Genomic DNA, 27,536 nt, shown 5'->3' on the forward strand with positions numbered 1-27,536 from the left:
ACTGGAGTTGAGAAACACTGGTGTAGATGTTATACTGCCACCTGTTTTCTCTTGCTGGTATTGCAGTGGATCCTAACATGTTGCAGTTATCAGTGTTGGCAGTGCACTGTCACTTGTGGACTGTAGATGGTATCAGAGGTCTTTTGGTCTTTGTTCTTTCGTCTCTTCAAATGAAGGAAGATCTAGTTAATATAAAATGCAGAAACTTCTTTCAGTGATTTGGTCATAAGGAATTTATTCTGATGCGATATTCGAATGAAAATGGGTAATCCAATCTATGTTTAATATTATTGGTGCTAAGCATATCTGTGAAAGGTTTAAGTTTTCTTTTCTTCTGCAGATGTTTTCTTTATATGTGAAGCACTGCATCCTCAGGGCAATATATTTTGTCTGAGAAGGAACTTGGGATTAGGGTCTTAACACTCTGTGAGCATAATCCAACAGAAGGTGATCTTTTGGAGCATTCGGAGACAAGTGAGAAGAGCATTTTAAAATAAAAAAAATCTATCTTCTTCAGGGATCCCTTTAATCTTCAAGTTATTCAGTATGCTCTATTATCCTGACCTTTCTGGCTCTCCTGAAGGGTGGGAATGTCTTGTCTCACTTTAGTACCATTTTCGTTTTGAGTTAATCAATCCCTTATAGAAGACAGTTTGTTATTTTAAGCTTTGAATTTTTGTACTTCCATTTGGACTTATATACATGTCTATCTTGCTTCCTTCATGAGAGAGGGAAGATCTTTGCAAGTGAGTGGAGATGTGTCTTCCTCCTAGGGATCAGAAGAGTAGCCAGTTGAGGCAAGAGGAGAGAAGGGAGGACGAGCAAAAGGGAGGAGATGGGGGTTAAGTAGATGGTTGGTAGGCTTTGAGGAAGAGGTGAGTTTTGAGTGCACATTTGAAGGAGCACAGAGTAGGAGAGAGACGTATGGAACGAGGGAGGTCGCTCCAGAAAAGGGGGGCTGCACGGGAAATGTCTTGGATTATGAAGTGGGAAGAGGTGATAAGAGTGGAGGAGAGGCGGCGGTCGTTGGCCGAGCGCAGGGAGCGGGCAGGAGTGTGAATGGTGAGTAGGTTAGAGATATAAGGGGTGGTGAGGAGTTTGAAAAGGATTCTGCAGGGGAAGGGGAGCCAGTGTAAGGCAAGGCAGAGAGGGGAGGCAGAGGAGGAGCGGCGTGAGAGGAAGATGAGTCTTGCAATATATTTGTTGCCAATATTGTACTATTGTCAGGATTCCCAATATAAAAACCACTGAGAAAATGAAAGTGGAATAAAGTGTTTTTTATTTAACATGGGTTAAACAGGTAAGTGATGCAATAAGCGGTAATGCTTGAAAAGTCAGCAGTATGGCCGTTATAGTAAGAAGATGATACACAGGGTGCAGGAGATACTGGAGACAGGATGCAATGCTCTGTGAAGTGTCACAATGAGCAGTGGATGTAACACACAGGGTGCAATAGTCTGTGAGGTGTTACCACTAGACAATGCAGATGACACACAGGATGCAATAGTCTGAGGACCGATAGACAGAATATACATGGAAGTATATGAGCCACGCAATATTTATTTTTTTTTACATGTAATTTTATATATTTTATATATTTTTTTATGTATTGCTGCAAACTCTTCTCTCTCTCTCGGCCTCTCTGGATCTGTCCATGCCTGGTTCACCTCATACCTTGCTAACCGCTCCTTCTCTGTTTCCACATCTGGCTCTTCCTCCTCCCCCTCCCCTCTCTCTGTTGGAGTCCCTCAGGGCTCTGTTCTTGGCCCTTTACTCTTCTCGCTCTACACTTCCTCCCTTTGGGCTCTCATCTCCTCGTTCGGTCTTCAGTATCAGCTATATGCTGATGATATCCAACTCTACATCTCTTCTCCTGATCTTTCCTCCTCCCTCCTCTCTCGTGTAACTGACTGCCTCTCAGCCATCTCCTCCTGGATGTCCTCACGCTTTCTTAAAATTAACATCTCCAAAACCGAACTCATTGTCTTTCCCCCACCCAGACTCCCTTCCCACCACGACCTCTCTATCGTTGTTAACAACTCCACCATCTCCTCTGTCACCCAATTCCGCTGCCTAGGAGTCACTCTTGACTCCTCTCTCTCTTTTGCCCCCCACATTCAATCCCTCGCCCAAGCCTGTTGCTTCCAACTCCGTAACATTGCCCGCATCCGTCCCTACCTCTCTCAAGATGCTACCAAAACGATCATCCATGCTCTCATCATCTCACGCCTCGACTACTGCAACCTCCTCCTTACTGGCCTCCCCTGCTCCCACCTTGCCCCCCTCCGCTCTATACTCAATGCGGCTGCTAGACTCATCTTCCTCTCACGTCGCTCCTCCTCTGCCTCGCCTCTCTGTCTTGCCTTACACTGACTCCCCTTCCCCTACAGAATCCTTTTCAAGCTCCTCACTATCACTTACAAGGCTCTCTCCCAGTCTACTGCCCCTTATATCTCTAACCTCCTCTCCATTCACACTCCCGCCCCCTATCTGCGCTCGGCCAATGATCGCCGCCTCTCCTCCACTCTGATCACCTCTTCCCACTCTAGAATCCAAGACTTCTCCCGCGCTGCCCCCCTTCACTGGAACGAACTCCATCGCTCCATCCGCCTCTCACCCAATCTGTGCTCCTTCAAGCGGGCACTTAAAACTCACCTGTTCCTTAAGGCATACCAGCCATCCATTTAACCTTTCACCTCTTCTGTTTCTCCCTGGCCCCTTTTTTCTCTCCCCTTTGCTTCACTGGCTCCATTCTGTGCTTGATTTTGTTTACCCTCCCTTAGGATGTGAGCGCGTATGAGCAGGGCCCCTCTTCCCTCCTGACTCCATACCCGTTTTTCCGCTCCATCTCTACTGTATTTGACTGCCTGAAGTTTTGAAGTACTGGAACTTTGTGTTTATTGTTCTGTACTGTTTTTACCCTGTATAGTCTACTGTTTGTACTGTGTACGGCGCTGCGGAAACCTTGTGGCGCCTAACAAATAAACGATAATAATAATAATAATAAAAATAATAATAATAATAATATCACAATGGAGACTGTTATTATTATTATTACTAATTAGTTATATGCTTTATAGGGACACATCTAATACTATTGAAATGTATTGGCATATTTTGTTGTGATCAAATTTATTTTCAAATTATAGGAGTGTCCTAAATTGAGCTGTATAAATTACATACTAAAGGAAGCATAATATTATTTGTTATTGCTTAATTATATAGAACCGGTTTTTGGTAATATCCTGTGTCTCTTAAAAAAATTATGATTTCTTTCATGTACGGAATATGACCTGTCCCGATAAAAAGCTCACTAGCGATTGGACACTAACGATCATATCATCATGGCCGAGATTTCGGAATAAGAGTATGGCTAACTACAGAAACAGGCTGAACGCTGATTCTAAGATTGAAGTCACATGATTTCTGTATGCCGATTGGTGATAGCAAGTCACGTGATTGCCAATGTGCTCTATAAACAATTCTTGGATGGAACAGATACTGGATACTGGACTCCTAAAGCTGGATAAGTATCAAACTGACACCTACCACAATTTGGGTCTATAAGATTGCTGCGGGTTGCTCCCCCATTTATAAAGGTTCTGCATACTTGCCAACTCTCCCGGAATATCCGGGAGACTCCCGAAATCTGGGTCAGTCTCCTGGGCTCCCGGGAGAGAGGGCAATTCTCCCGATTCCCGGGCGGCTGTGGAGAGTAGATGGAGGAGGCGGGGCTTATCAGCGTCACGGGCGCGTCATTGTGGCCCGCCCCTTAGTTTTATTGGACAAAAAAGGTGGTGACAGCTTTGGGGCGGGGCTAACGGCGTGATTCTTCGAGCCCCGCCCCCACACACCCACCTGACCCCCAAACCTCCCGGGACTTAACCTGCCAATGTTGGCAACTATGGGGTTCTGGTTAGATGCAGCATCTTTACATCCCAGCGGAAATATTGTGTTGATAACACTAAGGAGCCTGGTATTGTATGATTATTCTAACAAGGACATTTTGGAGGAATTTACTGGAGATTTATTGATCTTATGAACTTTGAGAGGCAAGTTATATTATATCTTCAAGAGCGGTGGTACTTGGCTGGCAGTGAAGGGAAGTAATGGGTAATAATGATTTATATTTTGCCATAGACCATCAGTGTTGTTGATAGAGCACTACTATAACTCCAGATGTGGTATATACTTACATATAATTGTTTATACCGAAGTTTATGCTGTATTTTTACATGTATATTTTATATTAAATCAATTTTTTAAACCTAAATCTGAGATCTGAACTCTCCTATTGTTGTTGTTTTGTTGTTTACAATTGGGTACAGATTCCATGTTTTGGTGAGCCGCGATCTAGATTAGCACTGTTTATTGTTTATTGTATTGTATAACACGGGTCTCTAGCACTCAAACTTTTTTATTTTATCAATAGAGATCTGTCTACACTGCTGGTCGTATGTGCAACCACACTGCAGAATTGGAACATCATGATTCTATCCTTTACAGATATTTTTAGTCCATTTATAAAATCAAACCAAACGATACAATGTGCTTTGGAGCGCTAAAAGCATGATCATGGGAGCATACTCACTAATGAGATATTGGGTGAACGGTCATTTATTGTGTGATTGGTACGATTATCGGGTGTAAAACCTGTAGTGTGTACAAAGGCTAACTTAGGCTTCCCTTTACTACCAACCAATCACAATCACCACATGCTGAGCGGTGGTACTTGGCTGGCAGTGAAGGGAAGTAATAGGTAATCCCAGTTTTAATAATTTCACAGCAGGCAGTGGTAGTGTGCTAGTGGATCATTTGTTATGGGGTGTTCCCAGATGGAACTGTGGGTCCAGGGTGCAGTGGATTAAATAACACGCAACACTCAGATTGTTTAACAGGTATATAATTTATTGGATGTAAAGAATTAATATAAAAGAGAACATATAATACAATGACATAAATATAAGAAAATACTTAGCTGTTTCCAACAGATCATCCAGTAGATATGTTTAATCACAGATATCGATTATTGATTATTCCATAGGACCCCTTCTTTCTCTGTGTTAGCCTGGCACACAAACTCAAAAGCTAGGAAGTATACTGGTAGCAAACAGTTGTTTGGCTGTAACAACAAGTGCTTGGAAAGTCTACAGCATTCCAAGATGAGGCAAGGTTATGTCGCAGATAACTTGCTTTCATTGATGAGGACCCTAACATCACCTACATATAATTTATAAACATGATCTTGGACTGTTTAATACTGATACAAGCTTGAGTTTGTGCAATAGGCCCAAAGCCACCGCCCAAACTAGAAATGTGTTGAAGATTCTAGAAAGACCTTCATTATATAAGCATTGCAAAATCACTTGGTTATATAAATGAATTCAATCCTTTGATTGGTACAATAGAGATAAAAAGAATACATTTCTCTGCATCTGCGCAGTAAGCACTGAGAGGACACCCTGGCAAGATATGTTGCCATTGTTTCAACTGTGCCATGTTTACTAAAAACATTTAAAGTAATATGCACATGATAGTACAAAACAACAAAATGAGGTTTAATCAGGCATTTTGTCACACCTGCCATATGGGGATTTTTCTTTTTCTTTGTTTTTATTTTTACTACACCATTTCAAGAAAGAACAAAATATTTTCATAGTGATAAATGAGAATTATAGGGAGTTAATGTTAAAACTTGTTGTGTTTTTTATTTACTCTTTGGAATCATGAACAGGGATCTTAGATACCAATGTCCATTATACACGGGAAGAATTGGTTGATAAAGTTGCTACTCCTCAGATTCCAAATATATTAATTGCCCCAGCTTCCACAGCCCAAAGGGGTCAGGATGGACCACATCTCTTTTTAATATGGGGCTTGTAGCCCCTGGCAGGCGGACTTGCTGTTTTTATGCCTTCTCATAGAGTGTGACTTTTTTTTAGCTCTATGAGGTCCTAACAGAATGAGAAAGGAGGGTGAGAAGAAAGTATGGGAGAAGGGGGAAATGATGTAGGTGGAAATGCGCAGTGTTAAGGTAACTGGAAGTGTGCCGCCACATAATCGCAATCGCCGGACTTAACTGAATATGCCTCTAATACAGAAAATATTTTCAGGTAGGCATGAGTGGGATTGACAGGTTACCAGGCACTATATGTAGGGAAAATAGTACTGAGTATGGAGTAGAGGTGTGAAGGTCATTGCCCCTTCCAACGTACATGGTTACAGAAACACTATTATTATAGTGTCATCGTATTTCTTTTCTAACTCATAGCTCCTTAACCTAGATGAGCACAACCCCCAGTACATAGTGTATGTACAAGCCCAGGAGGCAACAGGTTTGCAGTAATTACATTGCTTTGAATTATCCAATACCACGTAGGTGATTTGTAATATACATATTTAGAAGAATAATTTCAAAACATAATTTCTGCAAAGCTTCCAAGTACATGAATGTGTTTCAATTCAGATTGTACTTATTATGCAAAGCTGCCAAGTATATAATGTTACAGTAAATAATATCCATAGGAAACACAAAGTATAATTTTTAAATTAAATATTTTATTACATTTCTAACATGGTTGGACTCTTACAACATATTGTTCAGACATGAGATATAAACTAGGAGCAATAACTGGGTTTATCTGTATTTGGAGATAAGAACACCAGAGACAGCAGCGATGAACTTGTCCCAGGCAGCATGGGCTGTTGCATCAAACTCAGCTGGGAAGTGAGAAGCCAGAACAACCAGGATGCAGTGAGACAGCAGCTGCAAGAGACATTTATGTCAGTCACTATTGTTTATTTCAAATATCAGCCTTCAATAAAACACATCAACACACAATCATAGCTGAGTATTATTAAATTATTTTAAAAAACAATGCTTACTAAAATAAAACAATATTTAATATGTAATATGCCTTTCATAATGACATAAAAATATGTTTAAACGTATTTGCATGAATTCATATTAGAGTAATTCTATTGTGAAACAACTAAGAACATTTATTAATCCTGTGTCTCACCTTGAAGTTTCCTGGGTCCACTCTCAGGTTGTATGCATGCAGGTCACTCAGCTTGGACAGGGCTCCATCTAAGTTGTCCAGATGCTTAGCAGCATCTCCAAGGGCAGCAAGGACCTTACCTCCATGAGCCTGGAGATCAGCAGATCCGTGGCTCACATCAAAGTGGCTGAAGTAAGTCTTGGTTTGAGGGAAGCTCAGAAATAGCCTAAAATCAAAAGTCAGTATTTGGTAATGAATTGATAGATTTAACATCCAGTAAGTTACAGACAAATGCTGGTATAATTCAGACAGTAATTAAGCAAGTTGACATCTACTGTTTTTAATGTTAAACAGGTTTCATAAGAATAAGATATTTCATTATATTTTAGTATACTTATGAAATAAAATATGAAAATTATTATAAGATCTAAAACATTTTATACATTCTTCTATTAAATCTAAATAGTTATCTGTTATATTTAGAGGAGGTTTTCAGGTAATTTTACCTTTCCAAAGCTTCAGCACCGAGAGCATTCACATTTCCAGAGACTTTGCCCCAAATGCCCACAATTGCAGCCTTCTCAGCATCAGAGAAAGTCATTTTTTTGGTCTGTGGTCACTGAGCCTGAAATGAAGACCTGAAGAGTTTGATCTGTTTCCTAGTTCTTGGGTCACTTACTTTTTTATAGATGTAGGGTCAGCAAACGGTTCCATCACTATTGGTCAGTTCTGAGTTACACCCCAACAGAAGTGCTGTGATGATCTCTCCTAGAAAAGTGCTGTCTATGTACAGTTAATTTAAAAGTCAGCTACATGAGAATGTAACACAACATATATGCACATGTCCGATTGAGTTTTTAAACTATGAAGCCAAACAGCTTTTCTATCATATTAAAAAAGTTATATCATTAATTATAAGTAAAATTGTTGGTTTCCATGAGTTCTATATTGTATTCTATTATAATTTGGTGGTGTTCTGATACACCAAGATAAACCCTCTCTATAAATGTCAAACACCCTTTATCTACTTTTCACAGACTAACCATTTAAATATTCCATACATATTATTATGATTATTATTATTATTATTATTATTATTATTATTATTAAAATTAAAATCTTTGCCATGGGGATCCTTCCAATAATGAGACACATATTTATTATTTTATTCCTTTGCCAGAGGGGTGTGATATATTAATACATCAATTACTGGTTTGTTTAAACTGTTACATACTATATTCCACCTACAAATGTTCACATTCAACTTTATAATGTCCCTTTTTGGGTCCCTAAGTCCATATTTGCTGATGGTTGTTTATCCACATGGCCTAACCTATGATACTGCAGTTCAGTATTAACACCAATAAATAAATCTGGATTCTAGATAATCAGTAGTGACACATTCTTGTGTATATTTTGCATTCTTAGTGCATTTGTGAATTTCTCAACTTTCTCAACTTAGGATGCCAGGATACTTTCAGGATATCTATAATTGATATTAGCATATCGTAATATGTTCAAAAATGCAGATCATCCTGAGCTTCATATCTTATAAAGGTGGCTTAGAAAATGTACCATACATTATATTCTATCACTTCGGCAGCCTCAGAATCATCTTCCTTATACATATACCTCTGTTGTGTTATGCATTACTTTCCTATAGGTGGTAGTCAGCATATCGATGCTGACTACCCCGTCAAGACTTATCCTGACATGTTCACAGTGAATGGATCCTTCCCGACCAGGCTCCAGGACGACCGATGTGACCAACAACTGCAAGGCATAACGACGAATGGAGAAGCCAGGGAGAGTTGATTATGTCACTGGCAACCGCGACGCTGTTATCAGTGCTGTTAAGGGGGTAATTTAAGTATGCGGGCATAGACAATGTACTTTGCAAAGCGTTGTACATTGTCCATGCCTGCATACTTACATTACCCCCTTAACAGCACCGATCACTTGTCACTTATTTATTTATTTATTCACTTCTTATTTGTCAACACCACAGATTGACATGTGTGAATGACCCTTATGGGTTCCTCCACATGATCTAGGGGCGGTGGTATGGACCTGAAGTTCCCACCGCCCTGAACCCTCTGAGGTCTCCCCTACCAGAAGTTCTGGTGCCTTTGGGAAAGCTTAACAGAACCCAGGGCAAAAGGGACCTCCCCTACATTTGTGGTCCAGAAGGGACCTTTTGGTCTTGGGGGTTGGAGTTAAAAAAAGCCCTTCCTCTTTTGAGGAGGGCTTGATGTTCCGCATCCTGTGCACTGTTTTTTGTTTTTGCCCTCTTTTAGCCATTGGTGGTCGAAAGCACGATCTCTGTATAAAAAGTAAAGAAAAACAACTGTTTTGCTAAAATGGGTATATGTATTAATGCACAGTGCAAGTTTATACAGCAGAAACATTCTTTGAAGGTGTATAATGTTTGACTGAATCATCTCCAATGTTATTTCTTCAAAGTCCATCTAAATACCATTGTCCATGTACAAATGTGTATTTGGTGTAGGGGCTCCTGGATTTTTTTCCTTTACACTCTACTGCTAATGGCCAATCTAAGAACTCAGACTTACAATATTTGCAAGTGGTGTTTGTCTGCTCCATAGCGCCACTCTTCTTCTCATCGCTGTTATCTAAAAGAACAACGTGGCCTATTAGTGCTACATTCATTAATAGCTCTTAAAATTTAAAAAGGGTTTTAAGCTATATGCGACTATTACTTCCTACCTTTTTCATTATCCTTTCACCAATCCTTGCTGTCTTCCGCAATTCGGGAAACTCGTGTTCGGTTGTTGCAGGCAGGAGATATGAGGCAGTTGTGAAGTAAACAGTAGATAAGTAGTTCAATTTGTACAATCAATGCAGATATCGTGAAAGCTGGTTACGAGCTTTGTAGGTATGAAAACAGGCAAGGCAATATGATATAATCTGATACAATGATGACAATGCTGTAGGTCACTGACAGGATAGTAAACCATGGAAAGTGACTGGCACAAATTGTAAATAACAAGTTATAGATAAGTCAGGGACACAGATGGTAAATGGCACAGTATGCAGGAAACACTTGGCACAGATCATGAATGGCACAATAAACTGGTATGCAAGTAATACAGTGATACTGCAGTCTGTTGTTTTACAGCCGAGCCCAACCAATAGAGTTCAGAATACACATTACTACACAAGATAGCAGTCAGTCCTGAGATAGGCCTGAAGCCCATCAGTGTAAAGCAGGTCCAGACACTGCTAGTAAGCACACAGTATAGTGAAGGTAAGACTACCTGTAGCATGCTGCACAGATAGGAGTAGTCCATATACAGCCAACTAATCAGAGTCAGAAATCATTGACATTCAAAGTAATAGTCACCGATACTCCATGCCATTAGTCAGAGCCAGAAGTCACCGATATCCAAAGCCATTAGTTAGAGCCAGCAGTCATCAATATCCAAAGCCAGTACTTAGAGCCAGAAGTCACCGATATCCAAAGCCAGAGGTCAGAGTCAGAAGTCATCGATATCCAAAGCAAAGGTCAAAGCTAGAACCCACAGGAATGTAAGGAGGTTACAAAAGAAGAAGCTATTTCCAGCAATTTATCGCTAAACAATTAGGAACTTTTAAATGAGAGACTACCAATAAGGTTAATGAGAGGACATGCCTCCAATGATGTTCGGTCACATTACGGCCTCAGATGCACACAAAACGGTCAGAACAGTGTAGCAAAAAAAGGCTGGTAGAATACAAAGTGATCATATGCAAATTATATGCAGATCATAACATTCAGGCGCAATTTGACACGTCTATATAGATCACTTTGCTGGGATTCTTACTTTGTAGTCATAGGTTGTTGAACTTTCAACATTGTGAAGCCCATGGTTTCCGGTACTGGTAACTTCCTGCCAAATTTTCCTCTCAAGTATCTGTCTTTTTAAAGGTTTAGATAATAACAATATAATCTACAGAAGACTTGGGAGTGTATCTCTTTAGATTGTTTATCTGAATATGTATAGATGCACATGGAAGCAGTAACTTCAGGTTGTTCTAAACAATCTGGGGTTGGGCATTTAGGATTCATTTGGAAAGCAAACATGTCAGCCATTATAATTGTGGGTCAGATGGTGTTATCCCTGTAGAAGAGACATCAGTTGCTCTAATGTCCTTAAGTGTTACAGGTAGAGTTGTTTGCTAGGAGGAATTCATTGCTAGCAATACCCTAGCCAACTGTATCTGATACATGTACTATACTTACTATACTATCCTTGGAGATTGGGTTCACAAATCACTTTCACAATCTTGCCAGAGAAATGGGTCCCGATGATCCTTTGAATACCCCAGTGTAGCAAACATGGTCCAATAGAACTAGTGCTATTAAATATTATGCAGATGCATAAAGATATTTATGGTTGATTGCTGATAGTGGTCCTACGAAGTCTCTTTGCAAGAGGCACATGCAGTAACACAGAGATGTTGCCTGTGAGTTGATTTGGGTACACACAAGATATTGTTGAGTCATAGTTATCACCTTTTTAATATCACTGACAAGTGTAATGTACTCTTTAAGAATGGAAAATACATCCAGACCATGATTATCTAGGAGCTGATAGATGGACATCTATGTGGAGGTATTCTGATACAGTTGAGTACAGTTTTGCGTTGCAGTACTGGGAGTGTTATTTAGTAATCTTGGCATTGCCTATTAATTAACCTGAGTATGTCTCCATTGTCTCAGGTTGCATTCTACAAGACTCCTTTGCGTCATCCCAGCAGGGGACCAAGGGAGGTATTGGGATGAGAAGAGACAGGCCTGTAACAGCTCCTTTTAACAGAGAGCAACTCTCAGGATCCCACTGTCTAATGTCACCACTGACACAGAACCTGGAGCGGGGGAACTCTTCAGGGTAGAGAGGAATGAGTGAGAGCCAGGGATGCTGGGTTGTCTTTCTTTTTGATTTAATCCTGGGAAGAAATCCAGTGCTGCAGTCTAAGCTTCTGCTGGACTGAGCATCCTGTTGGTATATCTGCAGCTCAGAAGAATTCCATAGGTCTTGGATTCTGCAAGTCAGAAGATCCAAGTGACTGAAGCTCCTTAAACTAGTGTGGTAAGGTACTGATAGTGTGGTAAGGTACTGATACTGTGGTAAACCTGCCTGTCATTTATTTACTGTTTGTATTCAGTATTCTAGTGATTATTTTATTCCAATAAATGTATTGTTGTACTTTTCTAACTGCATTTGCCCGCGTGAACATAAGAATTCAAGAAGGTACTGGGCAGCGTTGCCTGGCCGATAGTAAGGCACCCATGGGTGGCCAGCCTGCGAGAATTGGGTATAATTGGGCCGCAGTGGGATTACTCAGTCCCAGATCCTCTCTGAATATAGCTGCAGGGGAACTGTATTGTGATATGTTCCAGGGCTCTGCAAAGCAGTTAGTGCTAGAAACAAGTTATTACATTATCCTGAACTTACTCCTTAAAGCTCTAAGGGAGAAAGAGTTCTGAAAAGCGTTGTGGGCTTTTGGCTAAGGCTAAGGTCTACCTAAGTGCAGGCTTGGTGAGGGTTTAGTACACCCTGCAAGTGGATGACTGAGTATTCGGCTGTGTCTCAGGAATAGGGGGGCCACAGTGAAGTGGCCCTAGTATGTGTAGCGGGTCCAAACCCTACAGCTGACCTTGTACAGGCCTGGAAGCCTATAAGGTGGAAATACTGTGGTGGGTCTCAGCCCCGCAGTGCAATACATTAGCGGGTCTCAGCCCCACTGCAAATTTGGCCCTGAAGAAGGGAAGAAAGGGCCATTGGAGTAACAGGGCAAGGACCAGCATAGATGGGGGCACCCTATTATACCCCCAGGACCCAGATTTGCAGAGAGATGAATGGGTCTGTTTTCCCTGGGAGCACCTCTACATGTCTGGAAGGAGGTCAGCAGCTGGAAAGGAGTTGACAAGCAGGAAAAGTTTGCAACTTTGATCTGTTTGTGAGATGTCAGGCAGAGGCCAGATCCCTGCTCATGGTGAAATTGCCTGAGTGGAGGAAGGCGCTGGAATGGACAGTCCAAAGGATGTTACAATTGGGTCAAGAGATTTGAGCACTTAGTACAGAGGTTTCAAGTCAGCAAGGAAAGGTGGCTGATAAAAGTGTGAAGATGGCAGTGGTCAATGCCAGGGGACCTGGGAAGACTATTCCTACACCCTTCCCTATGAAGAATTGACAGATGAGGAGATGTTAGCCAAGTGTGAGCCTGAGAGGGTACTGGCACAGCAAGAATCACCAGCCCTACAACCTATGGAGCACCACCATCCGGCTCCAAATATGGGGACCCAGGATCCCATACCAGAGATGAGATCTGGACTGGACCATTCCACTCTGGTTTGCTGCCAGCAGGACATGTCACAATACCCCGATGCACCAGAGGTGAGGGAAGTAGTACTACAGGTAAATGTGGTAGCGGGGAAGGGGGGTTGCACCCCACACACATACAGGGGCAAGTGGTTTGGGAGGGGGACAGAGGATTACTCTTGGGAGAGAGAACCAGATGAGGCACCCAAAAGCTTTCTTGCCAGCGGGCAGTTTTCACTTGGGTGGAGTGGAGCGTTGTCTCACTTGGGGGAGGGGAGCGTGGTCTCTAGGAAGAGAGGATCGGTCAAATATCCCTGGTTATCGCCAATAACCCAGTCAGAGTGCCAGTCACATGGTATATCAGGAGCAAGTATTCAGAAGCCTCACTAGACTGCCACAGGAGGCTAAATTTACCTGCCAAGGGACTATCTGCATTTGGGCATTTGAGGGAGGACAAGGCATCCAAGAGATGGTGGACAACAACACTGCTACAACAGATGTTTGCGCAGGAGTGGTCCAGTCTCATCTTATGCCACAGGGGAGCATAAAGCACCACCCCAGCTAGGTGAAATGATATGCCTGCACTCATGGAACCCTGATGGGAGATCCAGGAACTGTGCACTGCTGTATACCATACCATCAGACCCAGACCTTGCGGAAGACCAGTTCAGGGGCTTAGGTCAGAAACTTGAGACTTGGGGGAGAAAAGTTTACTAGGGGTAAATTAAACCACTGGGGAACAAGGACTAAGCAAGTGGGGAATATTTGTGATGAAATGAGTTTGATATCACCTTAACCAGCCTGTCCCTCGTTTCTCACAAAATGTGGAGGCTCCACAGTCGAGCATAACAATAAGTACTTCTTATAGCCCTGTTAATGTTCCCCAGCACACCAGAGCGCAAATGCATTGTCTAATTACATGTGGATAAGGAGGCATTGTAGCCATTCCTATATAGAGACTTTTTCTTTCTGTTACCCATTGTAAAAATGTGTGTGTTGTTATTGCAGTGATACTGTTATGCATTGTTCTCAAATTCAGTATCTTCAAATACACTTTTACGCAAATCAAGGCACTCTGGAGAATTTACTTTGCACTTTGCTAAGAAAGCCTTTATTCTACTTTACAAAATGCAGCACTAGATAAGGAATGATTTAATGAACAGAAGACACCGAAAATTGATTATTATGCAGAAATTACTGAAATTAACTCTATTTCATCTGTAGCATTGATAAATTAGGGAAAAGTGTATTTCTAGGATAAATAGAAAAAACAAATAAATAAATATCAATCATTATAAATTAAATATTTTATTAAATACTTTCAATAGTGAGAAAATGTAACTGTTCTGGGAAAAATTAGGCATATTGGGACCCTGGCCCTATCAAGTTCAGCATGATCTCTGTGTTTCTATGCTCAATCCCAGGTGAAGAAAACAGAAAAAGTCCTGCTTTTTAGCATATGTATATAATGCACAAGTCACTAAATGAATTTACTCAAAGCTGACAGGTTCTTCTTACTTATATTTTATGGTCAAGGAGATTTCAAATAACAAAGAATTCCAGTGTGTGATATACCATTTGTAGTATATAATGAAAACATTAGGAAGGGAAAGTATTAATTAACAGACAGAAAATAGTCTTGCCACATAAAGTAGTTATTTGTGTGTAGTAATGTGAGGGGGAACTACCATACTGCCATTATATTTACTGGCAATCAGAAAGTAAAAGGTTTGTGTATAGCATCAGAACCATTTTACAAAAGTAGTTTTGCATACTATAACTTTGGACAAGTTGAATGATGAGGGTACATCAATTTGGAAATGAACAAGAGTAAAGAACTAGCAGCCTACAATGTATCCCCAGAGTTACTGCTAATTTTTAGTTTCAATGTTATATAGGGAGCACCGTCTTCTTCCAACACACATCCACAAAACCTTCTGGCATCAGTGAGTTCACAGTGAATCCTCAGCCAGTGCACAACATTATCATTGGCATTAGCCCATAAGAAAATAATCCAACAGTATCATCTTTCTCATAAACAAGCATCAATTTTTCTCCTAGGTCACTAACAGTTGCTTATATGCCATTATTATAATTTGTGTATTATAAGCCTTTCTGCTGCAGTAGGACAAACCTCCTCCATTGGTGAGAAATTACATAATTGTAAAAGGTATCCAGTTGTCATCTGATGAAGGAATTGCTCTATATTGTGGACAATGAAGCTGAGAGTGAGCTGTTACTTCTCCATGTTCAATGTCTAGAGCTTAGGACATCTAATTACGTTATGTAGGCATAACAGTTCTTCTGTCAAGTATTACATTAGTTCTCATTATATTTTCTTATTTTATAATACAGTTGCCTACATTGATTTACATCTTTCTGTACTGTATGTAATCAATCACATCAGCGCCCACCCTGGAGCTCAAATTCTACATTCCCTGCCAATCACACAAATACACTCAGAAGCCAAAAGTATAACAAAACAATGCAAGAAATAAAAATTACAGTGGACCATGTTTCCCCAGCGTCAGAATTAGTGCATAAACAGTTGGTTAAATAAAAACATTCTGAAACTGAACATTTCTGAGTATGACTTTTTTAGCTCTATGGGGTCATAACAGAATGAGTAAGGAGGGTGAGAAGGAAGTATGGGGGAAGGGAGAAATCATGTAGCAGTTTGTATTGAACTATAATAGAGATATTATTTTCAGGTGAGCATTAGGGGGATTCACAGGTTGCCAGGCACTATAAGGAGTGAATATAGTACTGAGTATGGAGTAGAGGTGTGAAGGTCATTGCCCCTTCCAACGTGCATGGTTACAGAAACACTATTATTATAGTGTCATCGTATTTCTTTTCTAACTCATAGCTCCTTAACCTAGATGAGCACAACCCCCAGTACATAGTGTATGTACAAGCCCAGGAGGCAACAGGTTTGCAGTAATTACATTGCTTTGAATTATCCAATACCACGTAGGTGATTTGTAATATACATATTTAGAAGAATAATTTCAAAACATAATTTCTGCAAAGCTTCCAAGTACATGAATGTGTTTCAATTCAGATTGTACTTATTATGCAAAGCTGCCAATTATATAATGTTACAGTAAATAATATCCATAGGAAACACAAAGTATAATTTTTAAATTAAATATTTTATTACATTTCTAACATGGTTGGACTCTTACAACATATTGTTCAGACATGAGATATAAACTAGGAGCAATAACTGGGTTTATCTGTATTTGGATATAAGAACACCGGAGACAGCAGCGATGAACTTGTCCCAGGCAGCATGGGCTGTTGCATCAAACTCAGCTGGGAAGTGAGAAGCCAGAACAACCAGGATGCAGTGAGACAGCAGCTGCAAGAGACATTTATGTCAGTCAGTATTGTTTATTTTTAAATATCAGCCTTCAATAAAACATCAATATACAATCATATCTGAGTGTTATAAAAAAAATAATTATTTAAAAAACATTGTTTACTAAAATAAAACAATATGTAGTATGTAATATTTCTTTAATAAATTCATAAAAGTATGTTTAAACATATTTGCATGAATTCATATTAGAGCAATTGAAGAACATTTATTAATCCTGTGTCTCACCTTGAAGTTTCCTGGGTCCACCCTCAGGTTGTATGCATGAAGGTCACTCAGCTTGGACAGGGCTCCATCTAAGTTGTCCAGATGCTTAGCAGCATCTCCAAGGGCAGCAAGGACCTTACCTCCATGAGCCTGAAGATCAGCAGATCCGTGGCTCACATCAAAGTGGCTGAAGTAAGTCTTGGTCTGAGGGAAGCTCAGAAATAGCCTAAAATCAAAAGTCAACAATTAGTAAAAAAAAATAAAAAAATATTTAACATCTAACAGTTTTCTCAAAATTACAGGGAGTATTGCAGACAGATTGGTAACACAGGCCTGGTATAACTCCATCATTAAATAAGTATATTGGCATCTCCCTTTGTTCTTCATGTTCTATCAAACATTACACCATACTGGCCTACTTTATAAATCTATACTCCGGGAATTCAGAGTACAGATCATGTGACAGAGGGTAGAAGGGGGCGTGACAACATCATCATGTCACTATAGCCCCGTGGGGCTTAATGATGCGATTAAGCCCCACTCCCCGCTATTCAATGCAGCGAATTTCGGCATTTTACAGGGACCGAGAGGTTTGCGTACTCTTCCGGGAGTCCGGGAGGACTCCCAAAATTCGGGAGCCTCCCGGAAATTCCGAGATTAAAGGCAAATATGCATTACACAGGTTGCAGAAGAATACAATATTTATTAATTTAGTATATTTATTACCCACAATATGAAAATGAAAATAATATCTAAAGCAGTTTTTATGCATTTTTCCATAATACTAAATAATAAACTATGTTATATAAATAATAAGTTTTCAGGTTGTTTTTTATTTACCTTTCCAAAGCTTCAGCACCGAGAGCGTTCACATTTCCGGAGACTTTGCCCCAAATGCCCACAATTGCAGACTTCTCAGCATCAGAGAAAGTCATCTTTCTGGTGTGTGATCACTGAGCCTGAGATGAAGACCTGAAGAGTTTGATCTGTTTCCTGGTTCTTGGTCACTTACATTTTATAGAGGAAGGGTCAGCAACCCTGGCAATGTTCCATCACTATTGGTCAGTTCTGAGTTACACCCAAACATAAGTGCTGTGATTATCTCTCCTAGAAAAGTGCTGCATATGTACAATTATAATACAGATCAGCTACATGAGAATGCATGTCAGCATGTAACACATGTACTGTTGTGTTTGTACAGTAGGAAACCAAATTTCAGGTTTTAATTTCAAAAACGTATCATTAGTGGTAACAACAATAGTTGCTACTCATGAAGTCTATTGCATCTTGTTGGTTTATTGAAAACATGCAAAAATGGATAATTTAGTAATTAACTTAATTTGTATATATTTGTCATTTTGCTGGGCAGTGTAAAATGATCATTTTAATTACTGGTAGGAGTTGCAGTGGGCCTCACTGAGCTCTGGCAACAGTGAGGGGGCCACTGTAAAAGTTAGTCTTGATTGGGATTACATCTGAGAGTATTCATTTGGTATAGTTGTAAAAAGTGTCAAAATCAGTCAAGTGTATGCAGTGCAAACATTAAAAAAGTGCAACTTCATAACATTGCCAGTTTATAAGATACTTATGTGATCTAAATGTAATTCCTGAAAAAGGAAATAGAACATTTGTACAGAACTTTTGCCTGTAATCGACAACTGGCCATTGCCAGGAACTAGCATAGTGTATATGATTACCAACTGCCCTGAGCTGGGAACTAGCACAGCAATATTAATTATCAATAGAGATGGGCGGGCTCGGTTCCCCGAGAACCGAACCCGCCCGAACTTTGCTTATCCGAGTACCGAGCCGAGCGGTACTCTCCCGCCCACTCGGATTCCAAATCGAGGCCGAACATCATCGTGATGTCGTCGGATCTCAGGGCTCGGTTCTCGCAATACTTGAAAGTTATAAATACCTGCCTCCACAGCAATCCATCGCCATTTGACAGAGGGAGAGAGCAGGGTGATTAGAGCAGGGACAGAGACTACAATTCTGATTACAATTTTGATTACAATTCTGATTACAATTCTAAAAACAATTGATAGAGAAGAGATGAGGATAGAGGAGTCTTTTTTTTCAATATTTGGCACTACAAGTGCTTTGAGGTGTCCCCCATTCTTTTGCATTAATATTTCTGGCTGTCAAAAGTCCTATTTGTCAGCAGACTTAAAATATAGTATTTAGCACTCCCAAGTGCTTTTGGGGTGTCCCCCATTCTTTTGCATTAATATTTCTGGCTGTCAAAAGTCCTATTTGTCAGCAGACTTAAAATATAATATTTAGCACTCCCAAGTGCTTCTGGGGTGTCCCCCATTCTTTTGCATTAATATTTCTGGCTGTCAAAAGTCTTATTTGTTAGCAGACTTAAAATACAACATTTCACACTCCCAAGTGCTTTTGGGCTGCCCCCCATTCTTTTGCATTAATATTTCTGGCTGTCAAAGGTACTATTTTTCAGCAGACTAAAAATATAATATTTTGCACTCCCAAGTGCTTTTGGGGTGTCCCCCATTCTTTTGCATTAATATTTCTGGCTGTCAAAAGTACTATTTTTCAGCAGACTTAAAAAATTATATTTAGCACTCCCAAGTGCTTTTGGGGTGTCCCCCATTCTTTTGCATTAATTTTTGTGGCTGTCAAAAGTCCTATTTGCCAGCAGACTTAAAATATAATATTTAGCACTGCCAAGTGCTTTTGGGGTGTCCCCCATTCTTTTGCATTAATATTTCTGGCTGTCAAAAGTACTATTTTTCAGCAGACTAAAAATAAAATATTTCGCACTCCCAAGTGCTTTTGGGGTTTCCCCCATTCTTTTGCATTATTATTTCTGGCTGTCAAAAGTCCTGTTTGTCAGCAGTCTAAAAAAATAATATTTAGCACTCCCAAGTGCTTCTGGGGTGTCCCCCATTCTTTTGCATTAATTTTTGTGGCTGTCAAAAGTCATATTTGTCAGCAGTATCTAAAACAATTTGTAGCACTACAAGTGCGTTTGGCTCATAATGAATTCAAAGCAGTCCACATATGAGCAGAATCAGCAACCAGGTTCTGTCACCAGTCCTGATGGTAGTGTTCCCAGTACGTCATCTGGGAAAGGCGATGTCAAACTACACAGTTTTTTGAAATCAGTCAAAAAAACACACACACAAAAAAATTTACCGTGTTGAAGCGCAAAAGAAGTGTAACTGAGGAAAAGTTAACTGCCGATAAAAAAAAATTGCAAACATGCCATTCTACACACGCAATGGCAAAGAAAGAATGAGGCCTTCGCCTTTCTCTATTAGTGGCAGATCAAAAAATGTTACTGAGCCTTCTTCTTGTACGGACACTCGTTTCAAAGCAAAACCAAGTAATTTGGAGTCTTAAAGTGGTGCACAAGTACTGTTATGCGTGAAAGCCGAGCTGCAAGAAAACAGGCATTAGAGGATAATGTATGCTCTGAATCAGAAATGACACCAATCCCTGTGGAGAGTCCATCCACCAGTGGTATGTCTAATCGTGAGCATTCTGTTAGTGACAGTGTATCCATAAAGAAGGTCCCTTTCAGCAGTTCTGCTGATGTGTGCCTTAACAGCCCGAGTGTAGTCGGTGATACGCCAATTGAGGATGCCACTTTTGAATTAGAAGAGGATGACGGGGAGATTTGTGTAGGCGATGAGGGCACTAATGATGATGTTGATGATTATGATGCAGACAGATACCAAATTGCCTTTCTCAATTTATATTTATATTCTAGACTCTATAATGGCTTAATAGTTTACTATTTTACTCCTAGTGGAGAGGGGGTCTGATGCAGACAGATACCAAACTACCTTGGTCCATTTATTTTTACTTTCTAATTCCACAGTCTATGCAGGCTGCTTTTTTTCTATTCAACTACAAGTGGAGGGCGGGGGGGAGCATATTTAGCCACCAAACTATCGTGGTCCATTTATTTTTACTTTCCAATTCCACAGTCTATGCAGGCTGCTTTTTTTCTATTCAACCACAAGTGGAGGGCGGGGGGCGGGGGGGCATAGATAGCCACCAAACTTCAGTGGTCCATTTATTTTTACTTTCTAATTCCACAGTCTATGCAGGCTGCTTTTTTTTTTTATTCAACTACAAGTGGAGGGCGGGGGGGGGCATAGATTGCCACCAAACTACCGTGGTCCATTTATTCTTACTTTCTAATTCCACAGTCTATGCAGGCTGATTTTTTTTCTATTCAACTACAAGTGGAGGGTGAAATATACACCCAAAGACGATGGCTGCATTGCCAATAGGCAAAGATGAAGAGGAAGACAACCAGGTTTGTGTGGAGAATTAAGCATGGCCTACCAGGGATCAAACTGTTTTCTTCCTAATTTATTAGCTTTAGAATTACCTTACTTATCAAAGAAACAGGAGCACTAAATTAGGTTATTTTATGCCCAAAAACATTGATTTTTAAACAAAATTGCAAAACAAAACCAAAACCAAAACACGCAAGGGCGGTTTGGCAAAACCAAAACCAAAACCAAAACACGACGGTAATCCAGATCCATAACCAAAACCAAAACCAAAACACGGGGGTCAGTGAGCATCTCTAATTATCAACCTCATGAAGCCAGGAACTAACACAGTACGTGTAATTACCGACAGCTCAGGGCCAATGACGATCACAGTGCCTCTAATAATCAACTGCTTAGAAGCTGGAACTAGCATTCTACTTGTAATCATAAGATGTCTGGAGGCAGGAACTAGCACAGCACCTATATTTACCAAATGCACAGAGCCATGAAGTTGCACAGTGGATGAGTGTCCTCAGAGTGCCATTTGAGCAGTTCCCATGAAGAAGAGGTTCCATACAGAGGGCAGTGCTGGAGACGGCCAGGAGGCGAAAAAAAGAAGAATACACCTGCCTGACCTCCGTTCCAGCACAGTTAAGTCTGGCTCTTCTGCAGTTCTCCCCAGCATTGATGACAGAGAATCTGGACAGATTTGCTGTTATCCAATCAGTGGGCAGGATGGTGAGCCAATCAGAGCTCACCTCCAGCCATAAGAATTAGGGTGCCATGGCTAGCCAAGCGGTGCTAGTCACGTCATTGCCCTGCACCCTTGCCGCAGCTTTTTTTCAGCTGCTGTGAGCGGCACTGTCAGTCCAATAGTGGAGACAGACCCAAGATAAGCTCTGGAAACAAATCGGTGAATTCAATCAAGAAGAGTTGCGGTTAAGCAGTGACTCCGAGTTCAAGCAACAAGATGACATGCGAGCAGGGCTACCAAGAGGAATTCAGGGCCCTGGTACAACAAATTCATGGGGCCCCCTTACAGGTGTGCAAGGTAAAAAAATCATTGGGGCATGCCTGGTGGGGAAAAGCGCTAGCCCCTGAATTCACCGGAGCATCACATATGTCCAAGCACTCCTGACTTTCAACACATCTAGCACCACAGTGTAGTACACAAAGAATGCAGTGTGTACACACAGAGTTCACAGTCTTGGCCTGTACCTTACATTGGGCAGAACACTTACCAAAAATTGACATTGTCCCACTAGAATCACAACATTTCACAAACTCTCCTGCTCTCTCCTACCTGTTCTTCTCACTTTCACCCCATGTGGCTGCAGGTTTCTTTAGTTGCGGCTTGTCTGGCTCCTGGTATGTTGGGGGACCCTATTTGTAAAAAAAATGGCTACATTTAGAAAGTTACAACCAGCCCCGCCGTTAAATCAATAGCACCCATGATTAATAATTAGTCCTTCCTCCAGCCCCAACATTAAAATAATAGTATTCCCATTGCCCCGCAAACAAAATAGCAACCATTAATTAGCCACCATCTACCTCACACACACTACATTGCCAAAAGCTCCCTGTGCCATCATACACACATTACTATGCCGCTTCATCATCACCACGCTATGCCCCCTTATCATTGCACTGCACCCTCCATGCTGCCTTTGCCCCTTTCTCATCCCTCTGTGCCATGCTGCCTTTGCCCCCCTTTCTTCAACCCCCTGTGCCATGCTGAATTTGCCCCCCCTTTCTTCAACCCTCTGTGCCATGCTGAATTTGCCCCCCCTTGCTTCAATCCCCCGTGCCATGCTGAATTTGCCCCCCCTTGCTTCAATCCCCCGTGCCATGCTGAATTTGCCCCCCCTTTCTTCAACCCCCTGTGCCATGCTGAATTTGCCCCCCTTCCTTCATCCCCCTGTGCCATGCTGTATTTGCCCTCCTTTCTTCAGACCCCTGTGCCATGCTGAATTTGCCCCCCTTCCTTCATCCCCCTGTGCCATGCTGAATTTGCCCCTCCTTCCTTCAACCCCCTGTGCCATGCTGAATTTGCCCTCCCTTCCCTCATCCCCCTGTGCCATGCTGAATTTGCCCCCCTTCCCTCATCCCCCTGTGCCATTCTGAATTTGCCCTCCCTTTCTACAACCCCCCGTGCCATTCTGAATTCCCCCCCCCCTTCCTTCATCCCCCTTCCTTCATCCCCCTGTGCCTCTCTGCGTTTCTCCTCTTTCACTTACCTCTGTATTGCTTTCTTTCACCTCTTTTCTTTTCTTTTCTTTTCTTCTGACTATCTTCTGTCTTCTGTCTTCTTCATGAATGACGGGCGTGACGTGATGACGTCATCCCCGACATTCACCCCTGGTCCGAAAGAAAAAAAAAAAGAAAAAACATTGGGAAAAATATATATATAATAAAAAGAGTATAGAGTGAGGACCTGGGCCGGCCCGGGTAATTAGTACCCGTCCCCCCCCCCCCCTCTCGGCGGCCATGCATGCGAGTCAGAGGAGTTGAGTTTAACATAGAAGATGGCATCAAGCAAAGGAGAGCAAGGGAATATTGGGATTAACAGGAGAAGCTGCAGGGGAAGGCCCAGAGCTTTCACGGTTTCCCCCTGATGCTGACGAAAGCTACCAGAGACAGGCATCCCTATCACACAGGCCTGTGCCTGCACTCTATTTCTATCACATCCAGGGCACAAGGCCCATGGGCATATTTTCGGATGGGGGGACCCTGAGTCTCCCCCTTAATCCAGCTCTGTGTACTTGTAATTATGAACTGCCTGAAGCCTGAGGTCAGGAACTAGCACACTGCCTGTAATCACCAGCTATGTGGAGCCAGGATTTAGCATAGTACCTACAATAATCAACTGCCCAGAGTCCAAACTAGTGTTATACCTGTAATTATCAGCTACCTGGAGCAGCCTGTATCCATGAATATTTATCTCTACCAATAGCTACAATTGTAACGCTGCTAAATAATGTATAAATGTACCCCAAACCTTACACCTCTTATACGCTTGTTTGAATAGAGCCATCTTTACCTTCTGTTTGATGTCCTTGTATATCATTTGTTTGTGTCATGATCTCCTCAGTTTACAGTGCTGTGTAATATGCTGGTGCTTTATAGATAAAAGATGATGATAATACAAGGGGTAAAAGCATAGGTGCAGTTCTACCAATAGAATAATGAACAAAAATATACATTAGTGAGGCTAGTAATAAAGACTGTTCCAACATCAGCACATTTCAAGATTCATTTAAGAAATATATGGAGTAACAGTATTGTAGGAGAAAAATGTGAAAGTTGTCATTAACAAAGAGAGTGGTCTTAAAGTGCAGTAGGCATGAGTCTTTTTAAATTATTTTTATATTTATTCTGCCATGGGTATTTTTACCTACAAACCTAAAAAAAAGGTTGCACAGAGATATTTCTCGGAGCACTCCCCAAAAACAATATTTGTATGAGCTCCTTTGTTTTTGATTTACAAATGGCCCTCTCCCCCCACTATTCCACTGCAGACAACAGAATGGTACCAAATGGAAATTCCCCACTGGCTTCAAATTTTACTGCTACTGTTAGGAACCCCTCCAGCCGGCACAACACAACCCGGAGTCTACTCTGCCAGTCAGGTGTTCACTGGAGCCCCTGATGGTGGGGACAGACTGGGCTGCAGACTGACAGAGGGTCGTGAAGTGTGTACCGGCTGGGGAGAACCCAGGCAAGAAGAGTCAGGTCCACGCAGAGGTCAAAAGGTAGGCAGCAGGTAACAGAAACGATGAGCAAGCTGAGGTCAGAGTTCACAGGCAAAGTAGCAGAACGGGTAAACGAGCCAAGGATCAGGGTCACAGGAAACACAAGCGAAGTCAAATACGAAGCCAAGGGTCATACACGGGAAGTCAAAACGTAGATACAGGAACAGGAACTGGAGCAAGCAGGTCAGCAGACTGGAGCACAGGAGCTATAACCGGCAATGAGGCAGCAGACCTCATTGCCTTAAATACAACCCATAACCAATCAGAACCTGCCCCTAGATAAGGCCACACTTGTAGGCTAATTGCCAGCACCTAGCAAGACCAATCAGGGCTTAGCACTGAAATCCACACCTGCAGGCTAATGCCTGCTAATTCAGCCACAGGCTAAATCTGCCTGATTGTCCCTAGAGCGCATGCGCGCCTGGCTGCCAGGACACGGCGCTGAGGAAGCGTCCGACCGTTGCCTTGGCAACGGTCGGGAGTTGGAAGGAAATGACGTCCCGGTCGTCATGGTGACGGCCGGGACGTTGGGACCTACAGGAAGCGAGCCGCGGCGGCTGTGAGTACCGCCGCGGCTCGTGACAGTACCCCCCCCTTGAGGAGGGGTTAAGGAACCCCGACATCCCGGTTTCCTTGGAAATTTTTTAAAGAACTCCTTCAACTGTTTAGGAGCATCGAGTTGTCTCCGTGGGATCCAAGACCGTTCTTCTAACCCACGATTCCTCCACTGCACTAGGAAGTGCACCTGACCTTGCACTTTTTTGGAATCCAAGATCTTCTGAACAACGTATCTTGGTGATCTGTTTGATTTTCTCTCAGGCAAATTTGAAGACTGGATTTGAGTAGGATATAATACCGGCTTCAACAGAGAACAGTGAAATGTGTTGGGAATTCTCAATGAGCCCGGAATTCTTAACCTAAATGCAACAGAATTAACCTGCTTGATGATAAGGAACGGGCCGATGAACTTGGGACCTAACTTTTTGCAAGGCTGTCTGAGTTTAATGTTTTTTGTAGACAGCCACACTCTCTGGCCCACCTTGAAGGAGCAGATGGTACGGTGGCGATCCGAAAAAATTTTTGCGACAACTGAAGCCTGTTTCAGAGATGCCTGTACTTTCCTCCAGATAACTCTGAGATCTCTTGCAGTGGAACGGATCTCCTGGACACCAACTGGGTTAAGTGAATACAGGGAGTTAGATCTGGGGTGAAAACCATAATTGCAGAAAAACGGAGAAGTTTTAGTAGATGAATGACAGGAATTGTTACAGGCGAATTCTGCCCAGGGTAACAAGGAAGACCAATTATCATGGAACTCTGACGTGTAGCATCGCAAATTTTTTTCCAAGGACTGGTTAACTCTTTCGGTCTGCCCATTGGACTGAGGGTGATATGCGGATGATAAACTAACCTTGATTCCGAGGAGGGTACAGAAAGATCTCCAGAATTGCGCTATGAACTGGGAACCCCGATCGGAAACTATGTCAGTAGGGAGTCCATGGAGCCGGAAAATATGTTGAATGAATAAGACGGCCAAATCCCGAGCTGTAGGCAGTCTGGGTAAGGGAACGAAATGGGACATCTTACTGAACCGGTCTACCACGACCCAAATGGTATTGTGTCCTGCAGAAGGTGGTAGATCCACTATAAAGTCCATGGACAAGTGGGTCCATGGTTTTGCAGGTGGTGCCAAAGGAACTAACTGGCCTATTGGGCGGATCCTAGGAACTTTGTTTCTGGCACAAACCTCACATGAGAGGATATGACTCCTGACGTCAGCAGACATAGATGGCCACCAGACTGTACGGGAAAGGATTTCTAACGTCTTGAAAATTCCAGGATGCCCTGCAACCCTACTGTTATGCGCCTCTGCAATAACCGCCTTCCTTAGATGGACTGGAACAAAGAGACGTCGCTCCGGAGTAGTATCAGGGGCTAATTTCTGGAATCTCTGAAGTGTGATACTCAGATCTTGGGTCAACCCGGCATGGATTACAGAAGGGGGAATAATCGGCTCTGGGATAGTGACTGAAATGTGGTGTGCCGAGAAACTTCTGGAAAGGGCATCTGCCCGGACATTTTTGGAGCCTGGTCGGTAGGTGATCAGGAAGTTAAACCGGGTAAAGAATAACGCCCACCGGGCCTGTCTGGGATTTAAACGTTTGGCTGACTGTATATATTGTAAATTCTTGTGATCGGTAATGACAGAGATCTGATGTGAAGCACCCTCCAACCAATGCCGCCACTCCTCGAAGGCCCATTTGATTGCCAATAGTTCTCTATTACCGACATCATAGTTGGCCTCCGCTGAAGAGAACTGACGGGAGAAATAAGCACATGGGTGCAGACGATTAGTATGAGGATCCTTCTGCGATAGGATGGCACCGGCACCGATGTCAGAGGCGTCGACCTCAAGAATAAATGTCCTAGCTGGATCCGGATGTCTGAGGACCTGAGCGGAGACAAAGGCCCTTTTCAGGCTTTCGAATGAGGCTACTGCTTGAGACGACCAATTAGTTGGATCCATTCCTTTACGGGTCAGAGCGACAATGGGAGCCACAATGTCGGCAAAGTTGTGAATGAATCTCCTATAATAATTGGAGAAGCCCAGGAAC

The 27,536-nt window shown here is 42.0% G+C and overlaps 2 protein-coding genes across 2 annotated transcripts; both read right to left on the bottom strand.

Moving 5' to 3' along the window:
- Positions 1-6,604: 6,604 nt before the first annotated feature.
- On the bottom strand, positions 6,605-7,602 carry LOC142098709 (hemoglobin subunit alpha-3-like). The gene is made up of 3 exons (XM_075181525.1): positions 7,508-7,602; positions 7,023-7,227; positions 6,605-6,766 (listed from the first exon to the last, which is right to left on the bottom strand). The coding sequence occupies exons 1-3, from the start codon at positions 7,600-7,602 to the stop codon at positions 6,638-6,640; spliced, it is 429 nt and encodes a 142-aa protein (XP_075037626.1). The 3' UTR covers positions 6,605-6,637.
- An 8,914-nt stretch (positions 7,603-16,516) lies between these two features.
- On the bottom strand, positions 16,517-17,851 carry LOC142098710 (hemoglobin subunit alpha-3-like). Its single transcript, XM_075181526.1, has 3 exons — positions 17,757-17,851; positions 16,938-17,142; positions 16,517-16,691 (listed from the first exon to the last, which is right to left on the bottom strand). Exons 1-3 carry the CDS (start codon positions 17,849-17,851, stop codon positions 16,563-16,565), a joined length of 429 nt encoding a protein of 142 aa, XP_075037627.1. The 3' UTR covers positions 16,517-16,562.
- Between the last annotated feature and the right edge of the window lie 9,685 nt (positions 17,852-27,536).

The sequence above is a fragment of the Mixophyes fleayi genome, chromosome 7 (assembly GCF_038048845.1).
Source record: "Mixophyes fleayi isolate aMixFle1 chromosome 7, aMixFle1.hap1, whole genome shotgun sequence".
NCBI classification, from domain to species: domain Eukaryota; kingdom Metazoa; phylum Chordata; class Amphibia; order Anura; family Limnodynastidae; genus Mixophyes; species Mixophyes fleayi.